Source organism: Brachyistius frenatus, unplaced genomic scaffold (genome assembly GCF_029030835.1).
Source record: "Brachyistius frenatus isolate BFR_SWC_R1_liver_20210118 unplaced genomic scaffold, ASM2903083v1 Contig_310, whole genome shotgun sequence".
Taxonomy (NCBI): Eukaryota; Metazoa; Chordata; class Actinopteri; family Embiotocidae; genus Brachyistius; species Brachyistius frenatus.
In genome coordinates, this window is record NW_027210909.1 from 291,864 (window position 1) to 319,468 (window position 27,605).

Below are 27,605 nucleotides of genomic sequence, written 5' to 3' on the forward strand. Positions count from 1 at the left end.
GCTGCAGCATTTCCTCTGCATCTCACACGAGCGCATTTCAAACATTCACCTCTTTACATGTTTAACACGATGATGAGCTCATGAGTCAATATTTGACATTAAAGTCACCTGAGGGTTCTTGTTAGTAATGTCATCATAACATCTTCAACAAAGTGTCAGTCTGAGTCCATAATGAATGATGCTCCAATGCTATAAGGTGGCAGAGGTACCAGACACAAACTTCTACCTTTATAATAATTACTTTTCTTTGTCAGGAAATACTTGTCTGATAGAGGTCTGAAAGAACGTATTTTACCAAGACAAGGACTTCAGTTTAATTAAACTCCAGAACATTAAGAAAAGTGAAAACCCCTAATTCACCTGTAAAACTAAGTGCTCACCAGCTGCTGCTGAAATGAGGATCCTTGCCTTTACTACTGGCTGTTAACCGTGAACACCCCGCCAGAGTATCCACATACCCGGCCTGTAAATACACTGGAACCAAGCATCCATGGCTCCCTGTTAAAACAGTGTGGGAACACATTTTTAAAACCCTGTTAAATGCTATTAGAGTGTGGTTAATGGCTCGTCGTCTCTCGTTCTTTCTACATTTCTCCTCCAGTTACCACAGTTTTTATTCCTCGGTTTGCTTCCCTCCAACCTGTTCTGCAGTAATGATCTTATCGAGCTCATATGAGATCAGTTAGGGTAATTCACTCACGGCTAATCAGCCGAGCCAGCTGCGACTAACCCTCATCCATGTTCCCTGAAAACACAACGGCTCTGTAGCGTCTCCAAATAGTACTGTTTTGTTCTAGTTCAGAGCCGAAGAGATCGGAGTGATGAGGCTTTCAGTGAAGTTGAACCTGAGTAGAACAATGTGGGTAAAGCAGGCTGAGAGCAGAGGGAGGCCTTGAATGATGGAGAGGTTTAAAGGGGTACAATTAGAGATGATATGTAGCCCTGTGTGGGAGATTTCAATGGGAAAATACAGCAATCACTTGGTGATGTAACACGCAGGTTAACTGGGAGGTAACTGATTAGTTGCAGATGTCTCCAGCAGGCCTCGACCCTCGGCAGTGTCAAAAGGTGACTCGGCAGCACAGAGAAAATATGTTACATGTGGCACAGATGTTTCATCGCCATACGTTCGTCTTCTTTGTACAGAACTGCTGGAATAGATCTCAGATAAATGACATTTTAGTTGGTAATTTAATCAACTCAGCTGCAAAAATCCCCTCACACAAAAAAAACGAATTATTGCTTGTTTGTGGAAAGAATTTGAGAAGTCTGAAGACACATTCAGACATAAAACAGGCAAAATCAGCCGTTCGGGGAAACCAAATATTACTGAAATTATAGTAGCATAAAAGTGGCATTTTTGGACATGAGATATAGGCTTCTATGAATTGTTTGCTAGATATTGTAAAGTGAGCTTTAAAAGTGCTGGTACCTGGATTCTGTAACTTTTGGACAGAGACAGACTTGTTGTTCCCCAGTTTCAAGTCTTTGTCATAAGCTAAACTAACAGGCTCAGAGTTACAGCTTCAATGGAAGCATAACAAAAAAGAAAATATTCATATTTCCCACAATATGGAACTATTGGTTGATATAATTTTAGAAATTCTGGAACTTAACATTTTTAAGACGTTTACCATGTTCACCATCTTCATTCATTCACTGATAGGAATGTCATGTCAGGTTTGCAGGTATTTTGCCATAAACCAAAGTATCGTACAAATTATGAATTGACCTGATGGTGATGCCGGATTTAAAGCCAGCGCATCACTCCGGGTACCACGAATGTCTCTACCAATGCAGTAGTTGTTGAGATATTTCAGTCGTCGACTGACCAACCAAAATAAAAATAAGATTTAATCATCTTAAAACTTTTAAAAGCTGAATTGAAAGAGAACCCATGGAGCGTCATAGATAAAGTTCCCAAAGCTGTGTACTTGTTCCTTTCTGCTTCTCGCTTCAGAAGAGCAGGGCCAATTAGAGCCGAGGAATGTTAATAAGCATGAGTGTTTAGAGGAAGGCAGATGACCGACTGTTTTTAGCATCAGTTTACTGATGGAGTGACACGATGTTATGAAACATGGAGGGAGTTACATGGTTGTGCATACTGAGTATACATGTCATGTTCACTCCTACAGATACAGTTACATCTATGGTAAGGTGAGAGTAAACGATAGTTAAATGTTGCTTTTTAATGTCAGCCATTTCAGTGTTATTGTGTGATGATATAATAATTCGACAGCCACAACCTCGTGAGCCAATCACAATAAGCTGCAACAGCTTTACCACTCAATCTGAACCTGTGGTTTATTTTTAATTGAACTATATAAGTATAATTAAGTCAAGTCTAAACTGTTGTGGTCCTCAGAGTTAACGCTTCCATGCTGCCAACTCTTAATTTCTGTAATAATGTGAATTGTGCTTGTTATCATAATCGTTAAACCGTGATGCTGTTCTGTGGTTTTTGGCTGGACGTCCAATCAACCAGTCCCGACTGTTCTTTATTTTTTCAGGGTTCTGATTGGATCGCCGCTGTCGGGCCAGCCGGCCAAACGAACAGGAGACGTCTACAAATGTCCTGTCGGGAGGGGGGACAACATATGTGTCAAACTGGAGCTACCCAGTAAGAATACAGTGTGTGTGTGTGTGTGTGTGTGTGTGTGTGTGTGTGTGTGTGTGTGTGTGTGTGTGTGTGTGTGTGTGTGTGTGTGTGTGTGTGTGTGTGTGTGTGTGTGTGTGTGTGTGTGTGTGTGCGCGCCGACTGTAGATATTTCTTCTGTGAATTTACACTCTCCCAGTGTCTGCTGTTTCATGTAATCCCAGACTGACTCTGTGATGTAGAGATTAGGCCTCCGGGGGGCCACGCCATCTGTTCCAGGACTCCTTGTTCTTCTTGTCACTGAGATAGTTGCGTTGTCACGCTACAGAATAAATCTGGGTCTGATCAGACACCTCACTGATGGTACTGGTTGTAGATGCGAGTCTAAACATCCAACGTGCCTAAAACCTTTTCTCAGCACTGTATATGTCAATCAAATTAGGAGGACATTTAGCCATTTTAGTTTGTAAGTATAGATTATGTTCAATAGTATTTGCATGTTTTAATTTCAGCCTGCGTATGGATCCAACTACCTTTACTGCTCGATTGCGTCATCATTATTATACGGTTATTCTTATGCTCACTGCTCCCAGTGCAGCGTAACAACCGAAGGCGACTCGGACAATTTTGGCAGCATTTTTCTTCCCATTGTCTCTCATCTCGATTGTCGTGGCTGAACAGTCAGGCAACACTGTTTACAAATAGCTCAGTGACTAATTCTGAGGTCGGACTGCAGAGCACACTTCCTCACACGGCATAGAAACTGTGAAAGATGATAAATGACACAGATTGTCCTCTTTGTGTGACCTATAGATGCTCCTCAGTCATTCTTTTTTCGAGTGCAGGACAGCCTGTGTCATTCATGCCATTGTTTGTTTACATTATTATTACATTACTAAATCGGCAATTTGTTGTAGGTCGTATAAGTGTCATCAGTCATGTGTCTCGGCGAAGTCACAACAAGAATTTATGACTCTGAAATAGAGTAATCTTATCAGACAAAACTATTAGTTTGAACCCAGCGTGAAGCAACCTCAAACAAAACAAAAAAAAGTAAAGAGGATCAAATAAAACATAGGGACACAAATTATTGCCTTGTGTGCATAAAAATATGCACAAATGCACCTTATTTGCTGCATCTGCATTGTTGAGGACATCTACTGACTATGTTCAAATACAATCAATCTTAGCGCTGCTCACTGTAAGTAATTTCACCTCTGTGTTAGCTGCATATCTGACTTGGTCGCCTCGGGAGGAAGTTTGGCCTGAACAGGAAGACAGCAAATAAACAAGGTTTTAATGTTTCATCCTTCCAATTTATTTTAATTAAACAGATAAACACAACTTAGCTCCCGGTCACCAGTCTGCAAAGCTTCTGATATTGCTCGTCTGTATGTCGACTCTGGATAACCTAGGGCTAGTGTGTATGGTAGACTCTGAGCTCTGAGATTAATGCTTCACCACAGCTGTTCACACCTCCGAATTATCACGTACGAGGAGGAACTGTTCACGTGCTGTTGGTCATTTATTGGCTTTAAGTGCTTAATGCAGAGAAGAGTGCTGTGTTTGTTTTATCTTGCATGAGTCTGACAGGCAAAAGCAGAAATCTCACAAACTCAAGTTTAGTCTGGAAAATATCCACCGGGAATTGATTTAGACCTGCAGTCGGAGCCAGACCACTCAGCAGCAAACTGGTTTACATGACTACAACAACAACAGTGCTGTATTTTCAATTTTAAGTGAAACTGGACATGACTCAGCAAATGCATGGCCGGTTTGTTGTTTTGACCTTGGTGGATATTTAAAGTGATATTTCTCGAGAGTCCCTGAACATGAGGCAGATGCGGGACAGCCCAGCAGGATGGAGTCATGTTAACGTTTTAATCTTCTGCAGCTCTGAGTCATGCTGGTCTGTACCCACTGAAGACGCCCTAATCTCACGCTGCCAGATCTGTCTCCGTGCTGGATTTACAATTATCCAGCGAGGCCAAACCACAATGAGCCAAGTTAAATTTGGTGGTGGTCGTGTTGTAATTTTTAATCACACTTCCATCCGAGCAGTGAAACTGAAGGGTGGTTAAGCCGTGACAGTTATGCTTGATGACATACTGGCAATGAGGGTTTTTTGGGTCAACAGTTCTGCAATATATTTACGTTCTGTTTGGAAAATTTAATCCAAATGACAAAAAAGAAACACAATCTGTTGTTCTGCACAAATGCAAACTCAGGCTGCAGTCTAACAAGCTGGAGATGGATGGATGTCTTTTAGGTTACGCTGCTTATTATACTGGTCCATTAAGCATATCAAATACACATACATATTTGTTATGCATGTGGTAGTTATGTAAGTAAATATATTTAATTTTGTACTATTTAAAATTCATTTTCCCTGGTTATAAATATCATGAAATCTTCCCTGCAAATTCATATTCACTCCTTATTAAATAAATGTTATAATGACTATATATTATAGCAGAAGCCACTTGCATAATAGCGTTTGACCTATTTGCTGGGGCGGCACGGTGGTGCAGTGGTTAGCACTGTCGCCTCACAGCAAAAAGGTTCTGGTTTCGAATCCGGTCCTGGGCCTTTCTGTGCGGAGTTTGCATGTTCTCCCTGTGCTTGCGTGGGTTCTCTCCGGGTTCTCCGGCTTCCTCCCATCATCCAAAAACATGCACCTCAGGTCAGGTTACCTGGCGCCGCGGTCGTGGCAGCCTGCTGCAGCATCTCCCCCCTGAGAGCCCCCCTGCTGTAGTGAAGAAATTTCCCCTCGGGGATTAATAAAGTGTATAAAATCAAAAAATCAAATCAAAAAATGTGATTTTTAAGAAGTCTCTACAGGGATTGTGTGATTTGTTCTGATAATTATCAGGCATCACAGTTCACTGAGGACAAAGCGTGTGTGTTCTTCTCTGCAGCTCCTTCCAGTCCCATGTGGATGCATCATGAGGTGCAGGATCTCGATCCATATCACTCTTTTTGTATCGGATAGTTAAGAAATAGAGAAAGCTCATGTTACCAACCAAATTATTTTCACATTACAGTTTTGTCAAATACAAAGTATGTTTGAGTAATGGAAAGATTTTTTTTTTTATTCTGAGACCAGCAGGCGCTCTTGAACAGCCCCAGGGTGCTCCCCTCTTTAAGATACTTGAGTGAGCTTTAGGGCAGGAATTATACAAAGGATACACAGAGAAATGGAGATCTGCACCGTGAGTGTAGTGATATTTTTTTCTGAGCACGCGAGCGGAAACATTGGCTCGCTTATGCTGTGAAGTTGTGGCTTGTTTCTAAGGTTGTGTAACCACCGTTCCTATGGTGAAATATTCACATAGATCAGTCTGTAATGTATATTTCCATGGCTTTCATTGAGTAAAATAAACAATACAATCCTGCCACTATTTAACGGTTGTTATGGGTTACTCATCCAAGTGGTTTTGTCTGATTTAAATCACAACGTATTCCTGAAAATGTTTAATCAAAAAGAGCCTCGTTAAGAAATGAATATATCTACTGAAATGTGGAGGGCTTTTAATTCCAAACAGATACAGGAAGTAATCAGTATTTACTAACACAAGCAGGAGCGGATCACCAAAGCTGTGAACAGTCGTGGAGTGTCACTCTGGTGTGCTTCAGTTGGCACCTGCGTCAGTATATTTCATAGGATACATAAGAACTTCATCGACTACTTTAGCATTTGGGTTCCCAGGCGCACACATACAGTAAGTCTACAAAGACAGAGATTGATTCATGTTTTGTTTTTTTCACCGCAGTTACTCAAACCACCACCATAAGACTCTGATTAGCCCATCTGCGTCATAACTTTATTGCAGCCAAAGAATAAGACAGAAACTGCTGTTGTCACACAGAGATAAAGAAAAGGCTAAAACTTAAATCGCACGTCTCACTAACAGGCAACAGATCTGTTGCTAATGCTAATGTCATGCTAATGAGAATCAAAACTTGTTTCACATCTAAATTGCTCTCGTGGGGACCTCGATTGAAAATTGAAATAACATGGATGTGTTTGTGAGAATATGTGGATTCCTCAAAAGGAAAAAAAACTAAATCACATCCAAAAGCATTCCCAAGCTCGGTGCTAATTTTAGCCACATGTTGAGATTGCTTAATGAGTTGAGTCCTCTATGTCTTCATCACAACAACGGGGATGTTTATCAACAAAATATTAGTGCTTGGTGCCCTTTGTTAATAGCCACAAGCAACACACAGCGGGACTGCATGGTAAAGTAATGAAACACAAACTATACATCAGTAATAATTACATCAGGACAGGAGAGAAGGGTGAGCAGCGGTTCTTCCTGTGGGAAAATGAAAGAGAAGAATTTGTCCAGCTGTTCTTCCTCTGTGCTGCTCTCTGTTTGTCTCACTCTGTTTATCCATCCAAAATTCTTTTTTTTTTTTTTTTTTTTTAGAAAACACAACCATTCCCAATTTGCGTGAAGTCAAGGAGAACATGACCATGGGAACCACCCTGGTGACCAATCCCAGCGGAGGATTTCTGGTAAGCAGGAAGTGTTCTATGTTTTCTATACCCAACATAACAGAGCAGGACTGATCTTTGCATATTTCATGCGAGGAACTGGACAGCGAGTATAACAGTGTGTTCACGAGACCTTTGGACTCTATGGAAAGAGTGGGCTTGACACTCAGTGTTTCCCAGTCAGGCTTCATGTCCTGGGAATGTAACACGACACTGTGAATCAACTGAACAAACGCAGGAGAATACTCAGCGGTTCAGAGCTCCAGTAAATCTGTATTTCTACCTAACGATTATATTAACAGGGTGTGAAAATTGCACAAACAGTGGACGGAGGGACATTAAATGTTGATGCAAGTTGTTAATTGGTCCAATAAAATTTGAGAAAGAAAATCAAATGTTGGAGTTTGAGGGCAGCTGCACGAAGCCAGAACCCTTAACGTGATCGACGGGACGAGTAAACGCAACTCTTCAACACTACGTTTGTGTTTATATGATGGACATGAACACCACTCAGGATGAATACAAAATATTTGACAGTTTTGAATCAGGCTGACGGAGAGACAAGTGCTCATTTAACAACCCTTGTCAACACAATATAATTGCCAGCTGTATTGTATTTGTGTTACGATTCAAACTTTCCGCGGTGCCACTGGATCTGTCTGTTGGTTGATCCACTGCTTCAGTCTACTGAGATTTACCAACAACAATGTAAGTTGTCATTGTGGTGACAGAACGAAGGAACAAAATCAAGTCTTGTTTCATCGACCCCAGATGATGAATCCGAGTGAGTTTATTCATCCTCCGAACCTCCATCTCGAAACATCATTAGTCAGAATGTCATTTTGTTCACAACTGTGGTTTAAACCTCGACGTTACTTTGTGACTATTGATAAGAAGCAAATGTTAGCATGCTAACAACAGGGTCAGGGTTGACTGGGTTCGGTAAACATAGTCAAATACAGGGTGCCTTCAGACCGACCATGTTTGGTTGCGACCTTCAGACTTCTCCGTTTGGTCTGAACTAAAACAGCTGGTGTGAAAAAAGTGCCTCGGACCACCGTCCCGACCGAAGGACCAAGGTTTGGTCAGAGGTTTCCTCGGATGGGATCAAACTGAACTCTGTTTTGGTTTTTGTTTGCACTTTCTGAACGGTATGGATTTTCAGATTAATTACAGGAAGTGGAAGCAGACTATCGTCAGCCATGAAACTATAGAGAAACACAACAAAGTTGAACAAACTACAATTTCGAAATGAGTTGCGGCAACTCGAGGAAGAGGAGACAAAGCATTACATTGTCATTTGATCCAAGGAAAAAAAAATCTCAAGTCAACTCACTGAAATCTATTTTCTGACTAAATGAATCTGGTTCTCCACAAAAATGGAAACACACCTGACACATCAGACACACCCACCTGCACACCAATCAATGTCAAACATAGTGAGACGGAGTCCGTGTAGTTGAAATGGACCAGATGTAGGTACGTTATACACATTTATTATGTCATGATCTTTAAGGGGGTAAAATTCTAATAGTGGCCATGATACATTTGATAGTTTTTTAGTTCAGTATTGCTCTGTTGAAGTACAGTCTCACAGGACTGTTTGCACGACTGTAGATTTCTGAGGCTGTGTAGCATGCAGGGAAATATAAAGAAATTAAGCCAAAAGAGTAATAGATGTTATTTAATATTCCAGTTTTTGATGGTAATCTTTAATCTCCGCTTCCTCAGAGGCTGTCTCTCTATTTCCTTCTTCTCCTTTTCTCTGTCTGAAGATATTTTTTTTTTAATAGTCTCTGTGTCATCCTCAGTTAGTGTAGTTCTTTCCTCTTGGTTTTCCTCAGTAGCCCTGAAACTCCTCTCAAACATGACCTCACACTGGTGGAAAACTAACCAGTTGCGAGTTTCCCTTTCTCGGTTTGTTTAAATTTGTTTGGATGCGTGTGTCCTGTTTCCGCAGGCGTGTGGTCCTCAGTACGGCTACATGTGCGGCCAGCAGCAGTACATCTCAGGAGTTTGTGCCAATGTCAGCTCTTCCTTCCAGATCCTCAACTCGGTGGCACCGGCCGTGCAAGGTACGTCGCCTGTCAGAGTTAGACACAACAGTTCTGCACAGGACGTGACGGCATCTGTACAAATTGCCTATCTGGGACAAGAGATTATAATCTGCTCGTTGCAGTAGTATCACCCAAGACCCTGACATCCAACTCATCCTCCCTTGAAGAGGACGATTAGAGCATTCTTCTTAATGTAAACTTAGTCTGCCACCTCCCATCCTGCTTTGGACCCGGCCCAGCCCGGCCCCTCTGCTGCATTGTATGACCAAGTTAGGAGACAGTTTACAGGACCTGCACTCAGTTTCCGTGGAAGGAAGCAGCGTAGAACGAGCCGAGAGTAAACAGTCTACAGTTGTTTTCTCTTTTTGTTCCTCTTGTTCTTTCAGCATCACTTGCTCTGCCTTTACTTTACCACAAGCAAACCGGCTGATCATGTAGGCCAGCAAAACTCCATCTAAATGACTTGGAGCAAGTGTTTTATCATAGACTAATTTTTATCAATACTGAATGAAAGTAAAGTCAACAACTGGCAGATCAGACGAATGAAGTCGTTACGTAGTTGAACTTTATTTGCTTCTTGCCTCAAGTGAGAAAACGTCATTGATGCGTTTTTTTTAGATCTCTGCACGCAGTTTGAAGGTGTTAAATCCAATTTAAAACCACTGCCCACCAGAACAGATCTCAGGACTGTTAAACTCTAGTTGCCCCTCTGGTAAATACTGAACTCAGGAAGACCACCTTCCACTTCTTTAACAGAGGATTTGTATGTACTTTTTTACTTCATATTATCCTCCACATCAGTAGTGGTAAATCTTTTCGGCCGGTGACCCCTTTAAGGAAAGCAGTGCAAATACTTGTAATGATCCAGTAATCCCAAGAAAAAACATCAGAGTAAAAGTCTTAAAACTTGACATATTTTTGTGGGGGAAAAATGTTTCCACAATGTGAACGACTGCGCCACACTATTACATTCTGATGAAATGAAAAGCACAAGGAGAAATAAAATAAATCCAATCTCTGCTTCCAGCTTCCTGCATGTTACTGCGCACAGAGAAACGGAAAATTAGACTTACCCTTTAATTAACTGTATTTTCCGGCTCTGTTCCAGAGTGTGCGAAGGAGCTGGACATCGTGCTCGTTCTGGATGGTTCGAACAGTATCTACCCGTGGTCCAGCATCGTCGACTTTCTGAACCGCTTCCTCGATAAAATTGAGATCGGACCTAAACTCTCACAAGTCAGTTGCAAATGTTTGTTTTGTTTGTCTGCCTCCGCAGTGTACATATATGCAGATTTAACATGCATGAATGAATGAGTTGTGTCTATAACTTTAATCTGACATACAGTGAAAAAAAAACCCAAATGAATGAAGCAATATATTATTTGCTGCCAGCTTAATTCTTCATATTATATTTGATGACTTAAGTGTCTCCATTATGGAATATTCCACACGGTGCCAGCGGTAAAAATAACTGTAAGATGTCCTTCATAAGGCAGACTTCATGAACTAAAGGCTTCCCAGTCTTAAAAGTAATTTCAGCCTCTGTCTTACTAAGTTATACCTCCAGTGTATTTCTGTCCACTTGTCTTGGATCGCTCTGCGAATGGGTGATTAGTTTTTATTGTGGTTACATTGATCTGGCCTGGAGCTTGTGGAGTTTTCCACTGGAAAGCACTGGAAAGTCTTCTCGCTGTGGAGCCCAGCGGTTGAAAGTCACATCTTCCATGGCTGCTGAAGTCCTCTGCCTCTCTGTATAAAGAACATTGTGTCATATCACCCTCACCATACTCAGCCACATCCTCTGCAGACTGTCAGGGACCGCCGGCCGAGGAGAGAGCAGCACAGAAGGAGTGAAAAGGGAAAATAAATTTAATGTAGGATAATATTTACAAGAAAAAAATGTGTGTGTGTGTGTGTGTGTGTGTGTGTGTGTGTGTGTGTGTGTGTGTTTTCCAGGTGGGCATCGTGTCCTATGGTGAGACTGTGACTCACCGCGTCAACCTGAGCCAGTTTGACAACACCGCTGCTCTGCAGGATTTTGTCAAAGACCTTCCTCAGCAGACCGGCTTCAAGACCATGACTTTCTTGGGCATTGATACTGCCAGGTACTAAACAATAGCCCCTCCCTCTCATTTCGGGCAATGCCAGGCCACAATTTACAATGACGTCACCTCGGTCTGGCAAGGTTTAATGGACATTTTATTGGGACAGTGTCAGTTCAATTCGTCTGGACAATGGACTCATGGTTGTCTCCGTCACATTTTTCCTAAACTAGCCAGCAGAAGATCCCTGACGAGTCCAATATGTATGTGGTCAGGTGAGGCTAAGTGTTGAGGATTTAGAGGGATATATTGGCAGAAATAGAATATGATATTTGTAATTATGTTCTCATTTGTGTAACATCACATGTAATTAAGAATAGTTGTTTTGTTACCTTAGAATGAGCCCATATTATATACATAAGGGTCCTTTTCCATGGAGTGTGCCATGTTTCTACTGTAGCCCAGAAGGGACAATCCTAACTAGCTCCTTTAAATGTTGTGGGTAATGCTGAGTTTGAAAGAGAAATAATCCGACTCATGTTTCTATTAATTTGTCCATCTCATTTCAATCAAAGCGGGCGAACAGATAAGAAACAACGGACAAGGGGCAAAACTAATTCTCTGGAAGTTACTTCTTCTGACTGAATGCTAAAAATGTTCCACCAATCAGGAAGGAGGCCTTCATGCCGGAGCGCGGCGCTCGGCCTGGAGTGAAGAAAGTCATGGTGATTGTGACTGACGGAGAGTCACATGACTTCCATAACCTGAAAAAGGTCGTCAAGGACTGCGACGATGATGACATCGAGAGATTTGGCATTGCTGTGGGTACAAACTGTCTTTGCGTTGTTTTCAGAGGTTGTCTTAACATACGGACTCGCTTTCGTATCCGTGGAGGGTATCTGGAGTGTGATTATACAAATCATACTAATGTCCCGCCACATCACTCACCGCTGTGACTTTGCAGCAATTAAGAATATTGATTCATTTAAGTCAATTAGCCAATTAATTCGTTTCTAACTTGCATACAAATATCAACCCATTAATATCAAATCTAGGAAAAGTTTCCTGAGGAGCTTCTGTTACAAATATTGATCGTTTATCGTTGTTTCCAGGTTTTGGGAGACTACAATCGTCAGAACAAAAGTGCAGCGGAATTGCACAAGTTCATCAAAGAGATCGAGTCGATCTCCAGTCAGCCGTTGCGAGAACACTTCTTCAACGTGTCTGACGAGTTTGCTTTGTTGAACATTGTGGATACGCTGGGCAACAGGATCTTCGCCTTGGAGGGTAAACACAGAAACACACACAACAGCTTTAAAGCAGTCGTTTGACATTTTTGTAAATGCACCTCTGAAGCTATTTCTGGGAGGTAGTTAGCTTAGCTTAGCATAAAGTCTAGAAATGGAGTAAACCGCTGGTCTGATTCATAAAAGTTTAACACAGCGTGTGTTAATTTGTGAATGTCAAAGGTGGTAGATAGAATTTGTTACCTGTGACAGGTTGACGCTAGCTGTTTCCCCATGCTCTCAGTCTTTGTGCTAAACTAACAGGCTTATTATTTTCCACAGATTGGTTTCATCTAACTCTCTGCAAAAAGGATAACAGACATTTCCTAAAATGTCAAACTATTTCCTCCTGACACTTAACTTTTCTTTCCGTAGCTACAACTGGCAATTTCACTTCCTCTTTTGAGATGGAGATGTCCCAAACTGGGTTTAGTGCGCACACATCCAAAGTAAGTCCAAATCCAATTATTTATGTCTGATTAATACACAAAAATATGTTTGGAAAAAAAAAAGACAGTGACTAACTGTGAAATCTTTACATATTGGCAAAGTTTACACGTGTGTAGGCGTTCAGTTTCAGAGAAACTCTTTATTTGATATGTAGACGTGCAAATGTGTGAACTACCGTGGAAGTTTGCTCAGCCGTTGAAACTCATTCAGGCACAATGCCGCTGTGTGTTATCTCTGGTGCATCTTCAGCCCTTCGGTGAATGAATCACCTCGGTCAGTCGAAGCTTCCAGACACAGACTGGAGCTGTTTTGTCTGATTGCATGAGAGACCTACGGAGATTGAAAGGCAAACACGAGGCATAAACAGTGAGGGAGGTTGAATCAGATGGTTGTTGCTTTTGCCCCTTCACACGCTTCTTGAAATTCATTCAGTAGGTATTTCCCTACGTCTATTTATAGACAAACAGTCTCCTGTGTTATGTGCCCCTTCCTGCTCCTGAATCACTGTTATCACCTTCTCTATCATTGTGTAAACTGTCTGCAGCTGAGGTGGCTCATCCTTTCATACTTTAAACAACTAGACGTGATCAAACCGAGTTGTACCACTGAGCGTTAAACACGTGACGCCACGCTTTAACCGTCACTGATGGGAAAGAACCACTTGATGCTGTTCGTTGTGACTAATGGCCCGCACTATGTCCTACGACCTCTCCCCTTCCTTTTAGATAACTCTGTTTACTCTGGATATAAAAAGATGGGTAGATATTTTCTATGACCTGACTTGGGTAAATCTGCTGTATTTAATTTTTTGACTCATGTCTGTATTTGTAAGTTTGACTTTTTTTTAATTTAATCACTTGAGAGACTGATTATTTTTTTTCCATTTTAATGAATTCGTGAAGTTGTTAAAAATATTTCCAATCCCTAATTTCATGTTCTACTGTTTCTAACATCAGCTGTGTTGTCTCCCTCAGGAAGGTTTGTTACTGGGAGCAGTGGGAGCGTACGACTGGAACGGGACGGTGGTAATGCATACTGGTGGAGGGACAATTGTTCCCGGGAAAACCCAGTTCTACGACCCAGAGGTGGAGGCCGGGTACGAAGGACTGGCTGGGTACCTCGGTGAGTCGACCGGCGACGTCTAAAAGACGCTGAAAACATTTCTGATTCTCTACACGTCGCACAAAATCTCTTTTCTTAGTAGCTGGAAAGTTTTCGAAATATAAAATCTAAATGGATAAAAAATTCATAACATACTGATCTTGCCTGCAGTTTGTGGTGTCCTGTTAACAGAGTTAAGACATGTAATGTAACTTTGTCACGCGTTGTAGTAATTCTGGTCACATTTTCATAGATATAGATTGAAATGAAAATGTGAAAGTTTAGACAGACAGACTGATGAAACACTGAAGAAATGATGTGGCAGAGTAAGAGCAGAGGGAGTGTTGGGTTTTTACATTTATGAAGGTCAAGCTAAAAAAAAAAAAAAGGCTCTTTAAATGTGAAGGATAATGTTGGTTTTGGTTGTTCCTCATGAGAGATGTCTGTCTGGTCTGTTTTTCTCTGTAATCTTTCACAACATTTGAGTCAGAAACTAATGACAGTTAGAGGCTGGTTTGGTCTCTGTCCATCAAATCTCATGAAACTACAGTACACCCACACAGTCCCGATGAAGCTTAATAATTCAATTTATCTGCTTGTCTTCTTTTCTTTGCTTTCTTATTTTTGAATTTTTAATGTTAAAGAAAAAAGACTAAAGATGCTAACCACGTTTACTGCACCTGGAAATCTGTTCGTAAGATGAATAAAATACAAAGAAAACACACTTTTTTTTCCCCCAATCTTAGCTCGGTGTTAAGCTATAAGATCGTGTAAGGGATAAAGTGAAATCCTTCAGATATGCAGAATAAATATAGAAATTCTGCTAAAATGTGTAATTTGTTAAACTTTGACAGCAGACGCCTCTCTCTCTCTCTCTCTCTCGCTCTGTCACATAAATAACACACACAGGCTCATCTCTACGTCCTGCTGCCTTTTATGGCTTGTAAAGCAACCGCAGCATCTTAATATCAAGTTATTTAATCAACATGTCATTAGATGGAGCACTGGCAGGTCCAAGGTCCGGGACTGTAAACTCAGCTGTTGGCACATGCTCCTGCTTAACCCTTTAAGCCCTAGAGGCCCCCAATTGGGGGCTAGTGAGAAGACTTAGCAAAACTATTATTAAAATATGGACATATATACTGATATTTACACATCTGAACAAATTTCACAAGTGTTCCCTTCATTATTAATTTTTTTTTATTTGTTATTTTTTTTATAATTTTTTATTGTGGTTGCAGAGATATACTCTTTTTATTATGGGTATGCAATTTTCGAGCAGAGGCCTAAAAAATAGGTGTGTTTTTAAAAGGTTAATGGTCAGATTGCAGCATGCAGAGAGTTTGTGTTGCTTCTCAGAAAGGGTGTGTGTTCCTGCCAGTTTCCAGGCGAGTTTTATAGTTTCTTCCTCACAGTTAGAATTGTTTAAAAATATTTCACCAAGTGATAAAATACATCGTAAATAACCCCAAAAAAATTACGTTTTGACACATTCCTGCTCCTGTTGTGATTATAAATCACAACAGGAGCATCTTGGATATCTTGGATAATCCTGTCCACCCTCTCCACCACCTGCTGCAGGGACAGCGGAGCACTTTCTCTAAAAGATTCCTCCAGCTCCGCTGTCACAAGGACAGATACAGGAGATCATTCCTGCCCACTGCCATAAGACTTTACAATAACTCACCTCTGGCAAAATCCATCACAGTACAAAAACACTGTTGACTGTGTTTCTTGGTTGCTTGTATATTATATGTATATTATATATATAGATATATACTGTACCGTATGTATATATATATATATATATATATATATATGTTGACTGTGTTTATTGGTTTGTTGTATATAATATATATAGATATTTAATGTACTGTATATATACTGTATGTACTGTGCATTTTATATTTTATATTTATATTTTTTATTTTATTGCTTTTCTATTATATTATTCTATTCTATTATTATTTTATTCTATTGTTTCTATTATTGCTCCTGTATGTATGCTGCTGTGGCGAAAAAATTTCCCCTCGGGGATTAATAAAGTATATACCTACCTACCTACCTACCTACCTACCTACCTACCTACCTAAATGTGTTCTCTGCAGGCTATGACGTCCAGTCGGCGTCCACCCCTGCCGGTGTTCTGTACATCACAGGTGCTCCGCGGTACAACCACACAGGTCGCGTTGTTATCTACCGTCTGGATCAAAAGAACAACATCGTCGTCTCACAGATACTGAAAGGAGAACAGGTGAGTCTTTCTCGGTTTTGGCATCTTGTCCGGTCTCTGCCTCTCTTGTTGTCTAATAACTTTATACAGCTCACACAGTGTGAGTAAATGTGTGCAAGTGTCCAAATATGAGCGCAGAAGAATGACAGCCCTGATGTGTGAAGTGGTGGAAGAGTAAACACTTTGTTTGTGGCTCCTCTGTGCAGATCGGTTCGTACTTCGGCAGCGTCCTGCAGACTGTGGACGTGGACAGGGATTCCTACACCGACGTCTTGTTGGTCGGAGCTCCGATGTACATGGGTTCAGAGAGAGACGAGCAGGGACAAGTCTACGTCTACAAACTCAGTCAGGTACAGAACACGGATCACATTTCTTTTATCAGATTTCTGCAGAAATTCATAATAATGCATCTGTGATGATAAAACCACTGATAGTGATCGTGTTTTTACTTTTTCTTCATTTTCAGGACGGCCAGTTTGAGCATGAGTTTACTTTAAAGCCTGTCAATCAGTCCTGTTGTACCGCCCACTCAGCCACCTGCACTAATAAGAATGAGCCGTGCGGTGCCCGGTTCGGTACAGCCATCGCAGCGGTGTCAGACCTGAACCTTGATGGGTTTAATGATGTGGCGATCGGTGCACCTTTTGAGAACGATCACCGAGGGGCCGTCTACATCTATCACGGAGAGAAGGCGTCACTGAAGAAGAACTTTGTACAGGTGAGAACGCTGAACTGTTCGTGCCAAAAGATAAAAAGGTAATTTACAATATATTCTAACCAGGCATATTTTCCGTTAATGTGACCATTGAGGCTCTGTGGGTTGTGCTAACTTTGCACTTCTGTTTCTGTATCTTGTCCTGTAGAGACTAGGGGAAATGAGAGAACTACTTATGTCAGGGCAAGCTGCACGAACATCTTATTAGTTTTCCAAATGACAGCTTTCTCCCCTATTTTAGTCCTCGTTTTCCCAAATCAGCGTGAACCATACAGCCCCAGTAGCCCCATTTATGGAAAAATAAACTGGAACTCTCCTTTAATGTGCTCTTCTTTGTTCTGCGGTGTCTCCTCAGCGTATCCCTGCAGGTGGCGATGGTGAAAAGGTGAAATTCTTTGGTCAGTCCATACATGGAGTCATGGATCTCAATGGAGACGGCATCACTGATGTTACCATAGGAGGTCTGGGAGGGGCGTCGCTGTTCTGGTGAGAAGTGGCCCATCCTTTAAGATACAAACATTCCCTCCTAAAACTACACATTCTTCTTCAATCCTCCCCAGCAGCAGCAGCAGCGCTCGTATCCCGGAGACATCATCTCACATGTCCGCTGTACATTGTCTTGTTCGGGTTTAGACAGCTGCGCGCGTCCCACTGGGCTTGTAGGCTGGAGACCAACAACTTTCTAATGATCGCTCTGTTAAAACTCCCAGCTACATACTTCACTGTTGGAGGCCAGCCTTCAGACTTCAACCCCACAAAGTTCTGAAACATCAGCCCACACCCTGATTTAACTTCCCCAGTAGACCTTCTCCCACAGCTCCTACTGGCAGAGGCTCAACTAAGCTGTGTGAAAACTGCATCTCCCAAGTGGCTTAGAGTTTAAATAGGATTTGGCAGCAGGCGGTGGCTCTTCCTGGACTGTTGGCTTTGTTTTAGAAAGCTTAACGGTTGGATGGAGAGAGCCGAAGCCAAGTTTTATCCTCAAGATGCATCCTTTCTTTATTCTTTTTCTTTCAGAGTGGTGCATGTACACCACACACGTCAGCACACACACATACACACACCTACTGCATCAAAGTAAATGTGCTCATTAAACAGACAAATGGCTTTTGACTGACATTAAAAATGCATCAGTGTGTAGGTAGTTAGCATGTTATTGTTGCAGCTGGATGAGGAGGAGCTACATTTGCTACTTTATATGCAGTTTGGTACAGTGGTTCCCAACCTTAGGTCTGCGTCCTCTCCAAGGAGTCATAAGATAAATCTGAAGGGTCGTGATGTAGCGGAGAGGAAGTACTTCAAATCTGTACTCATGTGGTATGTTTTTATGTTCATTTTTTTTTCACCAGGTCCAGAGATGTTGCAGAGCTCCACGCCAACATGACTTTCAACCCCGCTAAAATCAACCTGCAGCAGTCTCAGTACCAGTGTGAGCACGCTGGACGCAAATCTGTGTGTGTGACGACCGAAGTGTGTTTCTTCTACAGTATCAAATCTAACAAGGTCTCAGTCGCTCCTGCAGGTGAGCCACGCAGCAGGTCAGTGTTGGTGTTAAAGATTCTGTCACTGAACGGACTCCATCATTTGTTTTTGTTTTTTTGTCTCCTGTAGACATCCGCTATAGTTTGACTGTGGATGCTCTGCGTGCCAAAGCCAGAGCTTCGTTTATTGGCTCGGACGATAAAAGCGATCGTAGTATTACCAAGATGTTCAAAATCAAAGACAGAGAGAGAAAATGTGTGAATGAAAGCTTCATGATGTCGGTAAGTACTCCGATCTTTATTACATGGGGTCAGTTTTGGTTTATCACCTATGCAAGTCAACCTCCTACTTTATTTTGAGCCCTTTATCCGTATTCAGATCAACTGGATGCCTTCATTCTCCGTTCATTCATGAAAGTTAGATTCTTGGTTTGTTGGACATGCAAGTGTTGTTTAAGGGCCGTTTGCCAGAGAGAAAGCAGGACAAAGCTGTAAGAAGGCCAGTGCAGAGCAGGAAGACTTCGGTTCTAACATGAACCAGACTCATTCTGATCAAAGCATGCTTAGTTCAGCCCCGTGCCGCTCTCAGTGATATATTATCTGTCGACACTTGGAGAGATGAGGAAACAACGAGCAAAGATTGAATGAGAGTGAACGAGGTGTTTTGTGAATGTGACAAAAGTGACATTTCAAATTAAGGAAGATTTTTGCAAGTGGTCCAACAAGCTGTTCATCAGAGCTGAAACCTTTGAACGTCACCGCAGACTGTAAACTCTAGCAGTCTCCAGCAGTTTTCTCTTTCCAATGCTTTCACTGCAGCCACGGATTTCTCTGATTAGATGCCCTCGGGTGGGAGAAAGAGGAACTAATCAGTGAAAGCAGCTGTTGTTGTTGTGTGTGCTGAGCATGAATACCTGCTCAGTTTGTGCAGAAACTTCCCACATATTTCCAGAGCAGAAGTCTTCCTGGGTCAGAAGATTTGTCCCAGACACAAAAAGTGCCACATCTGTGTCCGGACCCAAACCTGAACAGATCAGACAGCAACTGTATGAACCAGAAAGGGGATTCATTGGGGATAAACGCATGTCGAGACTAGAATTACTGCCTTTTGGTTTTCTGTCACCGCCAACCAGTCAAGTTTCAGTTTACATCCATTTTTTCCAGACTGATAATATATTCAATGAAGACTTTAAAAGACTCAATAAAGCTGATTCTGACACAGCACAAAGTTGTGGCCATGACAGTAAATAAAGCTTTAAATATACTTCAAAACATGTTTTGTGAGGTCACAGTCGACCAAGTTCGACCACCTTGAATCCACCTGAACATTCGTGCCAAGTTTGAAAAGATTCTCTCGAAGTGTTACTGAGATATTGCGAGATATGCCAGCGTACATTCAGACGGACAGATAACCTGAAGACCTAATGTCTCCCACCGCAGCTCTCGCCAGCATAAAGGCATCAAAAGTGATTGATACTGTCTCTGGGCTGATGCTGTTTCTCCAAATCAGTTAATCCACATTTGGAACAGGCCCAAGAAAGACCCATATATATGGCTTTGCATTATGCCGCGCCTCAATGTGGAGCAGCTATTTCAAATGCTATCTTCATGTTTCAGTCACTTAAAGGCCGTGCACACTCTCACTGACTTTGTGGTCCACAGAGGATAAAACCCACTGATAGCCGTGATACTCTGACTTTTCTTCCAGCGACAGCAAATGATCGATCTGTTCGGTTTTCAGCGAGATATCTTTGATGTATGACTTTTAATAACTTTGGTGGCAGCATGGTTTTTACTGTGGTGCCATCAGCGCCACATAATGATGATAATGTTTGTACAAAACTCAGTTCCCAGATGATGAATCTTAATGTCCGGTGATTTTCTGACCTTTCATGTACCACGAGGTTGAAATGTTAGATGATTTGCCAGGGAGGTTTAGTTTATACACTTAATGAGCGCTTTATTAGGAACACCATGCTAATACCGGGCCGGGCCTCCCTTTGCTCTCACACACTCAGTTATTCTTGACATTGATTCTACTAAATGTTTGAGACATTCCTTTGAGATTTTCGTCAATGTTGAAAAGTTTTCACTAAGTGAGTGATACCATTGCTGTGAGGATTCCCTGATATCTCTGACCTGGAATCACTACTCAAGAGGTTGGTGCGAACATTTTTAGAAGAATTAGTGGCTCCTAACAACAGGCTGAATGATGTAAACAAAGTAAGATGCAACAAACTTCAGAGTCAGAAAGCTTTCAATCAATTCTCTGAACACACCAACACAGTCCTGATTGATGTCTGATCAGCCAAAGAAATAGACCACAGGCTTCGCGGACCTTTACGTCCTTCCTGCTTAAGTTCTCATTCTCTTCTTCTTCATCTTTTATTTTCCTCTCTACTCCTCTTCATCCTCCTCTGTCTCAGGCCCGCCTGGACTTCCGGGACCCTCTCATGGTGTCTCTGGAGTTTGAACTAGCTGATGAGGACCAAGGACCCGTCCTGGATGAAAGCCTTCCCAAATCCATCAACAAGACAGTAAGACCTCTTTATTTCACCTCTAAGAGGTTCTTTTAGTAAAATAACATCCAAAAAACAGTAAGCGGAAGATTTAAATTCCCAGACAGGAAGGATTTGAACCTCTTCTCCAACATCCCCCATCTGTCTGTGTGTACGATCCAACACTGAGAAGTGGGCTTTTCTTTTTCTGGCTCTAAACATGCTGCTGTTACAGTATATTAGCATCTGCAACAGCTGACTGCCATCCTTCAGTGTCCCCGAGTCTGCATTAAGTGTTTCATCACCAACAGCCAAGATGATTTTCCCACACTCCCACGTGCATATTTGTTCTAACCAGAGGGTTGCCAGATAATTGTTGCAATGAGTGATACATCCAGATAAAGCTGGGAAGTTCAACTTTGAGAATGCAATTAAAGCCTCTCTCTCTCTCTGTGTGTGTGTGTGTGTGTGTGTGTGTGTGTGTGTGTGTGTGTGTGTGTGTGTGTGTGTGTGTGTGTGTGTGTGTGTGTGTGTGTGTGTGTGTGTGTGTGTGTGTGTGTGTGTGTGTGTGTGTGTGTGTGTGTGTGTGTGTGTGTGTGTGAAATGCAGCACCACTTTTGCTCACTTATAAACATGAGGCCTGAATGTGTTGTTCTTAAAAGCCCAGATACATCCTGTCTCGCCTCACATCAGATACTGTCAGAGGCAGAAATGCACCCTGCACTTACGCAAGCGAGGAAGTGTCGTTCTAACTTCTCCTGTTATTGTTATTAAAAGGAAGAGAAGGGACACACACACACACACACACACACACACACACACACACACACACACACACACACACACACACACACACACACACACACACACAGAAAGAGGAAGTCATCAAACCGAAGCTGCGTTTTTTTCTTGTGACATTGTACTTCACGTGATATTCTCATCTCTCGTTCCTTTTCTTGGGAGCAAAGACACTGTTGATCTTTAACAGTCCAGTGGGAGACGATTGAGAATGGGAACGAATGTGACCCTCAGACACTCGGAGGGAAATGGCGAAGGAAATTTAGGTCATCCGGATGCACCCGTCCAGTCGGGTGCAAACAAATACGCAGCAGCAGCAGCTGATTCTTGGTTCTGAAGCCTTCATCTTACTGTCTGTATTCCACTATTTTGAAAAAAATTTCAGACTCATCCATTTACACACCTTAAAAAAAAAAAAATGTCTGCGATGTGTTTCTTATAAACTTGAATTAAATAGTAACAAATTCTTAAAATTACATCTCATTAAAAAATCTGCAAATTTATCAAACATAAACATATGTTGTTTATTTTCTATGATCATTTCATAGCTATAAGAAAACTATAAGCAAAATGTATTTTTGAGCTGAGGGACGCTTCAAGGTTTCACTTAGTTTCTTCTTGAAAATGTCTTGTAGATTCCTTTAGTGGACTGTGGAAGTGATGATAAGTGCATCGCTGACCTCTCCCTGAAAGCAGAGCCAAATGTAAAAAGGTACGTAGTCAGTTTTCAGTTTTAAAGTCAGTTTTAAAACAATACTAACATTCCCATATAGTATGTGCACCTAATTGCATAGAGATCCATTTCTAATAAGATTTCTATTGTATTTAATTCACTCATTTTTTCTTCACTTTCTTATATAGGAAATCATTTTCTCATCTTTTCACATTAAAGTTGTTAATTATGAACTGATAATATTGTCACTCACAGCACACTGGTTATATTAACAAGCTGAAAGCTCTTTAAGAGCATGACTGCACCCCTGTGGGGAGATACGTGCATCACAACCAGCCACTCTGACGGTTTTTATTCACTTCTCCAGCATGTTGATCAAAGTAAACGAAAAAGACAAGATTGATGTGAGCATCAACGTCAGAAACAGCAAAGACAACGCATACAACACCAAAGTCATCGTCAGCTTCACACCAAACATCAACTACGTCAAAGTGGAGGTGAGATTTCTGCTTTCTGCATCGTTTCAGTGTGTACAGCAGGGACTGAAGCAAAGGTGATGTTTTATTTTGTTTTATCAGCCGGAGAATGTGTGCACGCTGAATCACACCAGAGTGGAGTGTGCTGTCGGATACCCCTTCCTGGGAAACAATGCGGAGGTCAGTTTCAGCTGCAGGGGCCTCACGACATATCATCTGTACGAGATATAGCTCTATTCTTTGTCTTTACTACTGCTACTTAAAACTCTGGTGTGATATTATATCCACAGGAAGATTTCAAAGTGAAATTTGAGGTGAATCCAACACATATTCAGGGAAAAATTCAGATCAATGTGACAGCCACAAGGTAAGAGCATTTTTTTTTCATATCCCCACATGATTAAGTCTGACACTGATGATTCTGAAAAAAAAAAAAAGTGTTTCTGTTTGGTTATGTATTTGATTAAGTGCAGTTAGTTCTCTCTTCAATTGTACCAATACGTTTTTTTTATATTTATTTTTTATTTCCCTCAGTGACAGTGAAGAGCTGCCTTCTACCCTGAGTGACAACTCCGTGCAAATCTCCATCCCTGTGAAGTACGAGGCTGGACTCACATTCAGAGTGTGAGTAGCTGTGGAAACACTTGTGAACCAGCATCTTTTGCATCTTTGTGCATCTGAAACTGAAATATAACATGTCTTTTTAAAAACATGTATTTTCCAGGGCACATTTAGATGAACACATTGTGGTAAAAGAAGGCGAACAGCACGCCGCGGTATTCAACGACACCAGGATGATCGGAGAGGAGGTCAACGTCAGCTACACGGTAACGTCGGCACACCGAGATCATACCATGAGTTGGTAATATAAAGAATACAGCTTCGTGCAGATGTGGTGCAGGAGATCAGTAAAACGAACGCCACTCCTCACCCGTCTCTATCTTACATCCTCAGGTGGAGAAGTCAGGTGACATGATGACTCCGCCCCTCCGACTTACAGTGACGTATCCTCATGTGTCTCCTCTGAAGAACAGGTTACTGTACCTGACACACGTCACCACCACCCCACAGGTATCTGTGCACGCACATACACACACACACACACACACACACACACACACACACACACACACACACACACACACGCACACGGACACGCAAGCGTAGCCAAACAAACACACCCACCTTCATGTCTGCGTCTCCTCGCTCTGTAGGTGAAATGTGAAGCAGCGCGTTGGATCAACCCTGATAACATTAACCCGGGCGTTATAGAGCCCAAACCGAAAAAAGAAACTCTGAGTGTCTTCTTGGTGGTGAGTGTTTCGATTTATTTTCTAAAGACTGCTGCGCTGTTGCTGCCCCCCCCCCCCCCGTCTCATTGGGTGCGTTTGATTTGCTTCATAGCGATGTGAACACATAGACTGTGCGTCATTTACCTGCTCCATCCCTGAAGCAAAGACCAGTCAGGTCAACGTGACATTCAGAGTGTGGAAACCTACATTCATCAAGGTAAGTTCAGGATGAACTAGTTTGTCGTGGGTGGGGATAAATTATAGACTAACACAGGACGGATAGCTGTGTGACATGAAAGCAAACATTTAAAGGTGGTTTGTCTTGCAGAGCGAGTTTTCCAGTCTGTACATGATGGTGAACGGCACTTTGAGCATCAAAAACACGCAGCTGTTTGAACTGGGCAGCAATGCCAGATTCAGAAGTGTAAGTCAGAGAGTTTAAGTATTGTTTTAATTATCATTAAATGCCTGTGCGTGTTCAGTATGTGTACAAATACGGTATGTGTGTGTGTGTGTGTGTGTGCTAACCAGGTGAAGATCCAGGTTTCGAAAGAGAGCGTCGGAGGGATCCCCATCTGGATCATCATCCTCAGCATCCTGATAGGACTGCTGATCTTAGCACTTGTCATCTTCATTCTGTGGAGGGTAAATATTTCCTGAATTACACTGCAAAGTATTTCAATATATTAAAATACGTGTGGTATTTTGCCACTGCAAAGCAAGCAGAGTTCAACATTTCTTCAACATTCAACGAAACCATAAATTATCATTTATACACTATGTTTTTGCACAGACTGAACATATAGCGTGTTTATTAGGGAACTTCAGAGATGCTGCAGATGATGTTGATTTGCACAGAGCACGTGTGGTGGTTTTCCCCGTTTCTAGTCTTTATGCTAAACATATTCAATTCTCTGCTGTTGCATCTTATTTTTAACAGACAGATGAGAGTGGCATCAATGTTTTTTTTTATTTTTTATTGTAACTCTCAGTTAAAAAAGCAAATAAGTATATTTTCCAAAAAGTCACACTACTCCTGTAGTACAGGCGGTGAATCCGAACTGAGTGACTTTTTGTAACTGAGTTTCCTTCTCATCCAGTTGGGCTTCTTCAAGAGAAAATCCAGGGACTTCTCAAAGGAGGACATGATGGACTGAGGTATCCAGGCAACCGCCATCAGGTCGCACAAAGTGACGGACAGATGCCATAAGACCCGCAGACATCTCAGTGCTCTGACACACTGACTACCTGGAAACCATGGTTACCATCACTGTTTCCTACGTCGGCACAGAGCAGATAATGTTTGCAAATACTTCCTGACAACTTTTCTGTCCTGCTTTAAGCACTAGGTTACAACACTGGGGCTGTTGAGGTGGTCTCATACACGGAGACAAAGACACTCACTGTTATTTGAAGTATTTGCAAATGCTATTTGTTCTACATCGCAAATATTACAGCATACATCAAAGTCAGGAAGCAGAGGCGAGAAGGAAGAGCTTTTCACTTATCCGTTGGCAAAGTAGCAGATATCTGTATTAAATACAGCAGATTTACAAAACCTTCAGAGCTGCTGTTCAGCATCAGAGGAAAAAGAAGTACTCAGGTTTTTCACGACAAGGATCCAAAGTTGCCTAAAAGCCATTTTACACACTCATAATTTCATCACAGCATGAATGCCCAAAGATCTAATGAGACGATATGTGAACTTGCATTGGAGCAATCTGTCTGATAGTTTAGACTCTTGTGTTAAAACTTATGTTCTATGAAACACTGTATCTTTTAGTATTTTATAGCATTTTGTGTTTGTTGCTGAATTTTAACAATATTACATGGCACATCCTTCACTTCCAATCATTGGCTAAACACAGAAACCTGAATGCAATTTTTTTTTTTTTTCTCTCAAGCAAAGGTGCAGTTTGTATGTGTTTATTTTTTTATACTTTTAATGTTAGTTAAACAACCGTGATGTTACATTTTTGTAATTAATATCACTGGTTACTGCTGCGCCTTCAAAATCCCAAACTTTGATTGTACTGTAAATATAAGTGCTCACAAATGTAAAGCGTAAACATGTACATAATAGCGTTTGCATTTAATTTGATGTTTTTTTGTGATCAGTGGTCAGAGACATGATTTTGCTCAGGTGCTACAAGTATCATGAATGATGACATTTAACATTTGACACATTTGAAAATTATCTAGCGTTTGTCACAATTTCAGAGCTGATGCAAATATGTAAATATTGTTATATTTTGATGAAAAATGAAAGTATAATTATTCTGTACTGAAATATACATCAAGATGAGGGTTTGTTTCCACTACCTTGGTTTTATCTGATTGAAATTGTATTTCAAACCTGTTGAATGACTGTTTTGAATGCCGTGGCTGATTGAGATTAAATACCACCAAAGAATATTTTGATTTCAACCATTTAATTTGCAAAATAGAGGATAATATTCCTCCACTTTATCCCATTTAGAAATAAATGTCTCCACATTCACCAGTTTTCTCCATATAGTGAAGGGATTCACTGGTAGCTACAGCATGTACACAAAGCATCAGCATATACTGCAGGTTCACCTTCACCTCATAAGCGGTATACAGTACCTTCTTCACTGAGGATCTCTGCCGTGTTTTTGTTTCCAGACGTTGCACAGCCACACAGTACGTTAGAAGAGATTATATTGGATGTTGGGGAGATTGTGTTCCCGCCTCTTCCTTGACTTTTTCCCTCGCTGTTCTATAATAAAACTGAGGGAAATGGCAAGAAGAAGAGGCAGATTTTGTATATTTTACTACTCCTCAGCTTACACTCTCCACTGTTGACATGAAGCACATGTAATAAATTGTATGTACAGAATGTGTAAGTGTTAGTCATTTTAAGACTGTACAGCCACATTGGGTTTATGCACGAGGGTGGAGTTGGAAGTGTCTCTTTAAGGAGCTCGAGGTGGTCTGGGATAATTTTTTTCAGACTAGTTTTATTTCCTTAATAACTTCTGAGGAAGTGTGAGGCACAAAGTGAGAGTTGTGAGCTCCAGCCCAGTCTTCTACACTGCTGTGAAGTCTTCATTGTAATGCACTGGTTTGTCAGACTGTATGTGTACTCATCAGCACAGAAATGAATTGAATCTTATGTACAAAAATAAAGACTTTTTATGAAGAATTTCTTGGTTATCATTTATTGTTCTCTTAATGAAAAGATATAAGGTGCAGGTTTCAGTTCTGCCAGTTACTGCAGCCTCCTGACAATCGTTCTGGGATATAAATATTACTTCTTGAACTATATTGGCCGACAGTGGTCAATACTGCTGAAACAATTAGTGTAATAATGAAATTCATCATGCAAGGCAACCAGGTCAAGACCTGTGGCTGGACCATGTATGAAACATTAAAGGGCTTTTAA

General features: G+C 41.4%; 1 protein-coding gene across 2 annotated transcripts in view; it reads left to right on the plus strand.

Annotated features, from left to right (window-relative positions):
• The window catches only part of itga1 (integrin, alpha 1), a 56,506-nt gene extending 29,141 nt beyond the window's left edge, over positions 1–27,365 (plus strand). For both annotated transcript variants that reach the window (XM_069722989.1, XM_069722987.1), the window contains 28 exons: positions 2,511–2,620; positions 7,030–7,118; positions 9,058–9,172; positions 10,263–10,390; positions 11,111–11,259; positions 11,867–12,017; positions 12,309–12,483; positions 12,858–12,931; positions 13,907–14,054; positions 16,142–16,287; positions 16,473–16,616; positions 16,733–16,984; positions 17,337–17,467; positions 18,331–18,503; positions 18,593–18,744; positions 20,889–20,999; positions 22,394–22,470; positions 22,799–22,928; positions 23,010–23,087; positions 23,198–23,274; positions 23,442–23,531; positions 23,632–23,734; positions 23,862–23,978; positions 24,122–24,220; positions 24,312–24,416; positions 24,528–24,623; positions 24,731–24,844; positions 25,300–27,365. In XM_069722989.1, the coding sequence (XP_069579090.1) occupies positions 2,511–2,620; positions 7,030–7,118; positions 9,058–9,172; positions 10,263–10,390; positions 11,111–11,259; positions 11,867–12,017; positions 12,309–12,483; positions 12,858–12,931; positions 13,907–14,054; positions 16,142–16,287; positions 16,473–16,616; positions 16,733–16,984; positions 17,337–17,467; positions 18,331–18,503; positions 18,593–18,744; positions 20,889–20,999; positions 22,394–22,470; positions 22,799–22,928; positions 23,010–23,087; positions 23,198–23,274; positions 23,442–23,531; positions 23,632–23,734; positions 23,862–23,978; positions 24,122–24,220; positions 24,312–24,416; positions 24,528–24,623; positions 24,731–24,844; positions 25,300–25,356 (3,391 nt within the window). In that variant the 3' untranslated portion in view covers positions 25,357–27,365. The remainder of the gene's footprint in view (positions 1–2,510; positions 2,621–7,029; positions 7,119–9,057; positions 9,173–10,262; positions 10,391–11,110; positions 11,260–11,866; positions 12,018–12,308; positions 12,484–12,857; positions 12,932–13,906; positions 14,055–16,141; positions 16,288–16,472; positions 16,617–16,732; positions 16,985–17,336; positions 17,468–18,330; positions 18,504–18,592; positions 18,745–20,888; positions 21,000–22,393; positions 22,471–22,798; positions 22,929–23,009; positions 23,088–23,197; positions 23,275–23,441; positions 23,532–23,631; positions 23,735–23,861; positions 23,979–24,121; positions 24,221–24,311; positions 24,417–24,527; positions 24,624–24,730; positions 24,845–25,299) is intronic.
• Positions 27,366–27,605: the final 240 nt, after the last annotated feature.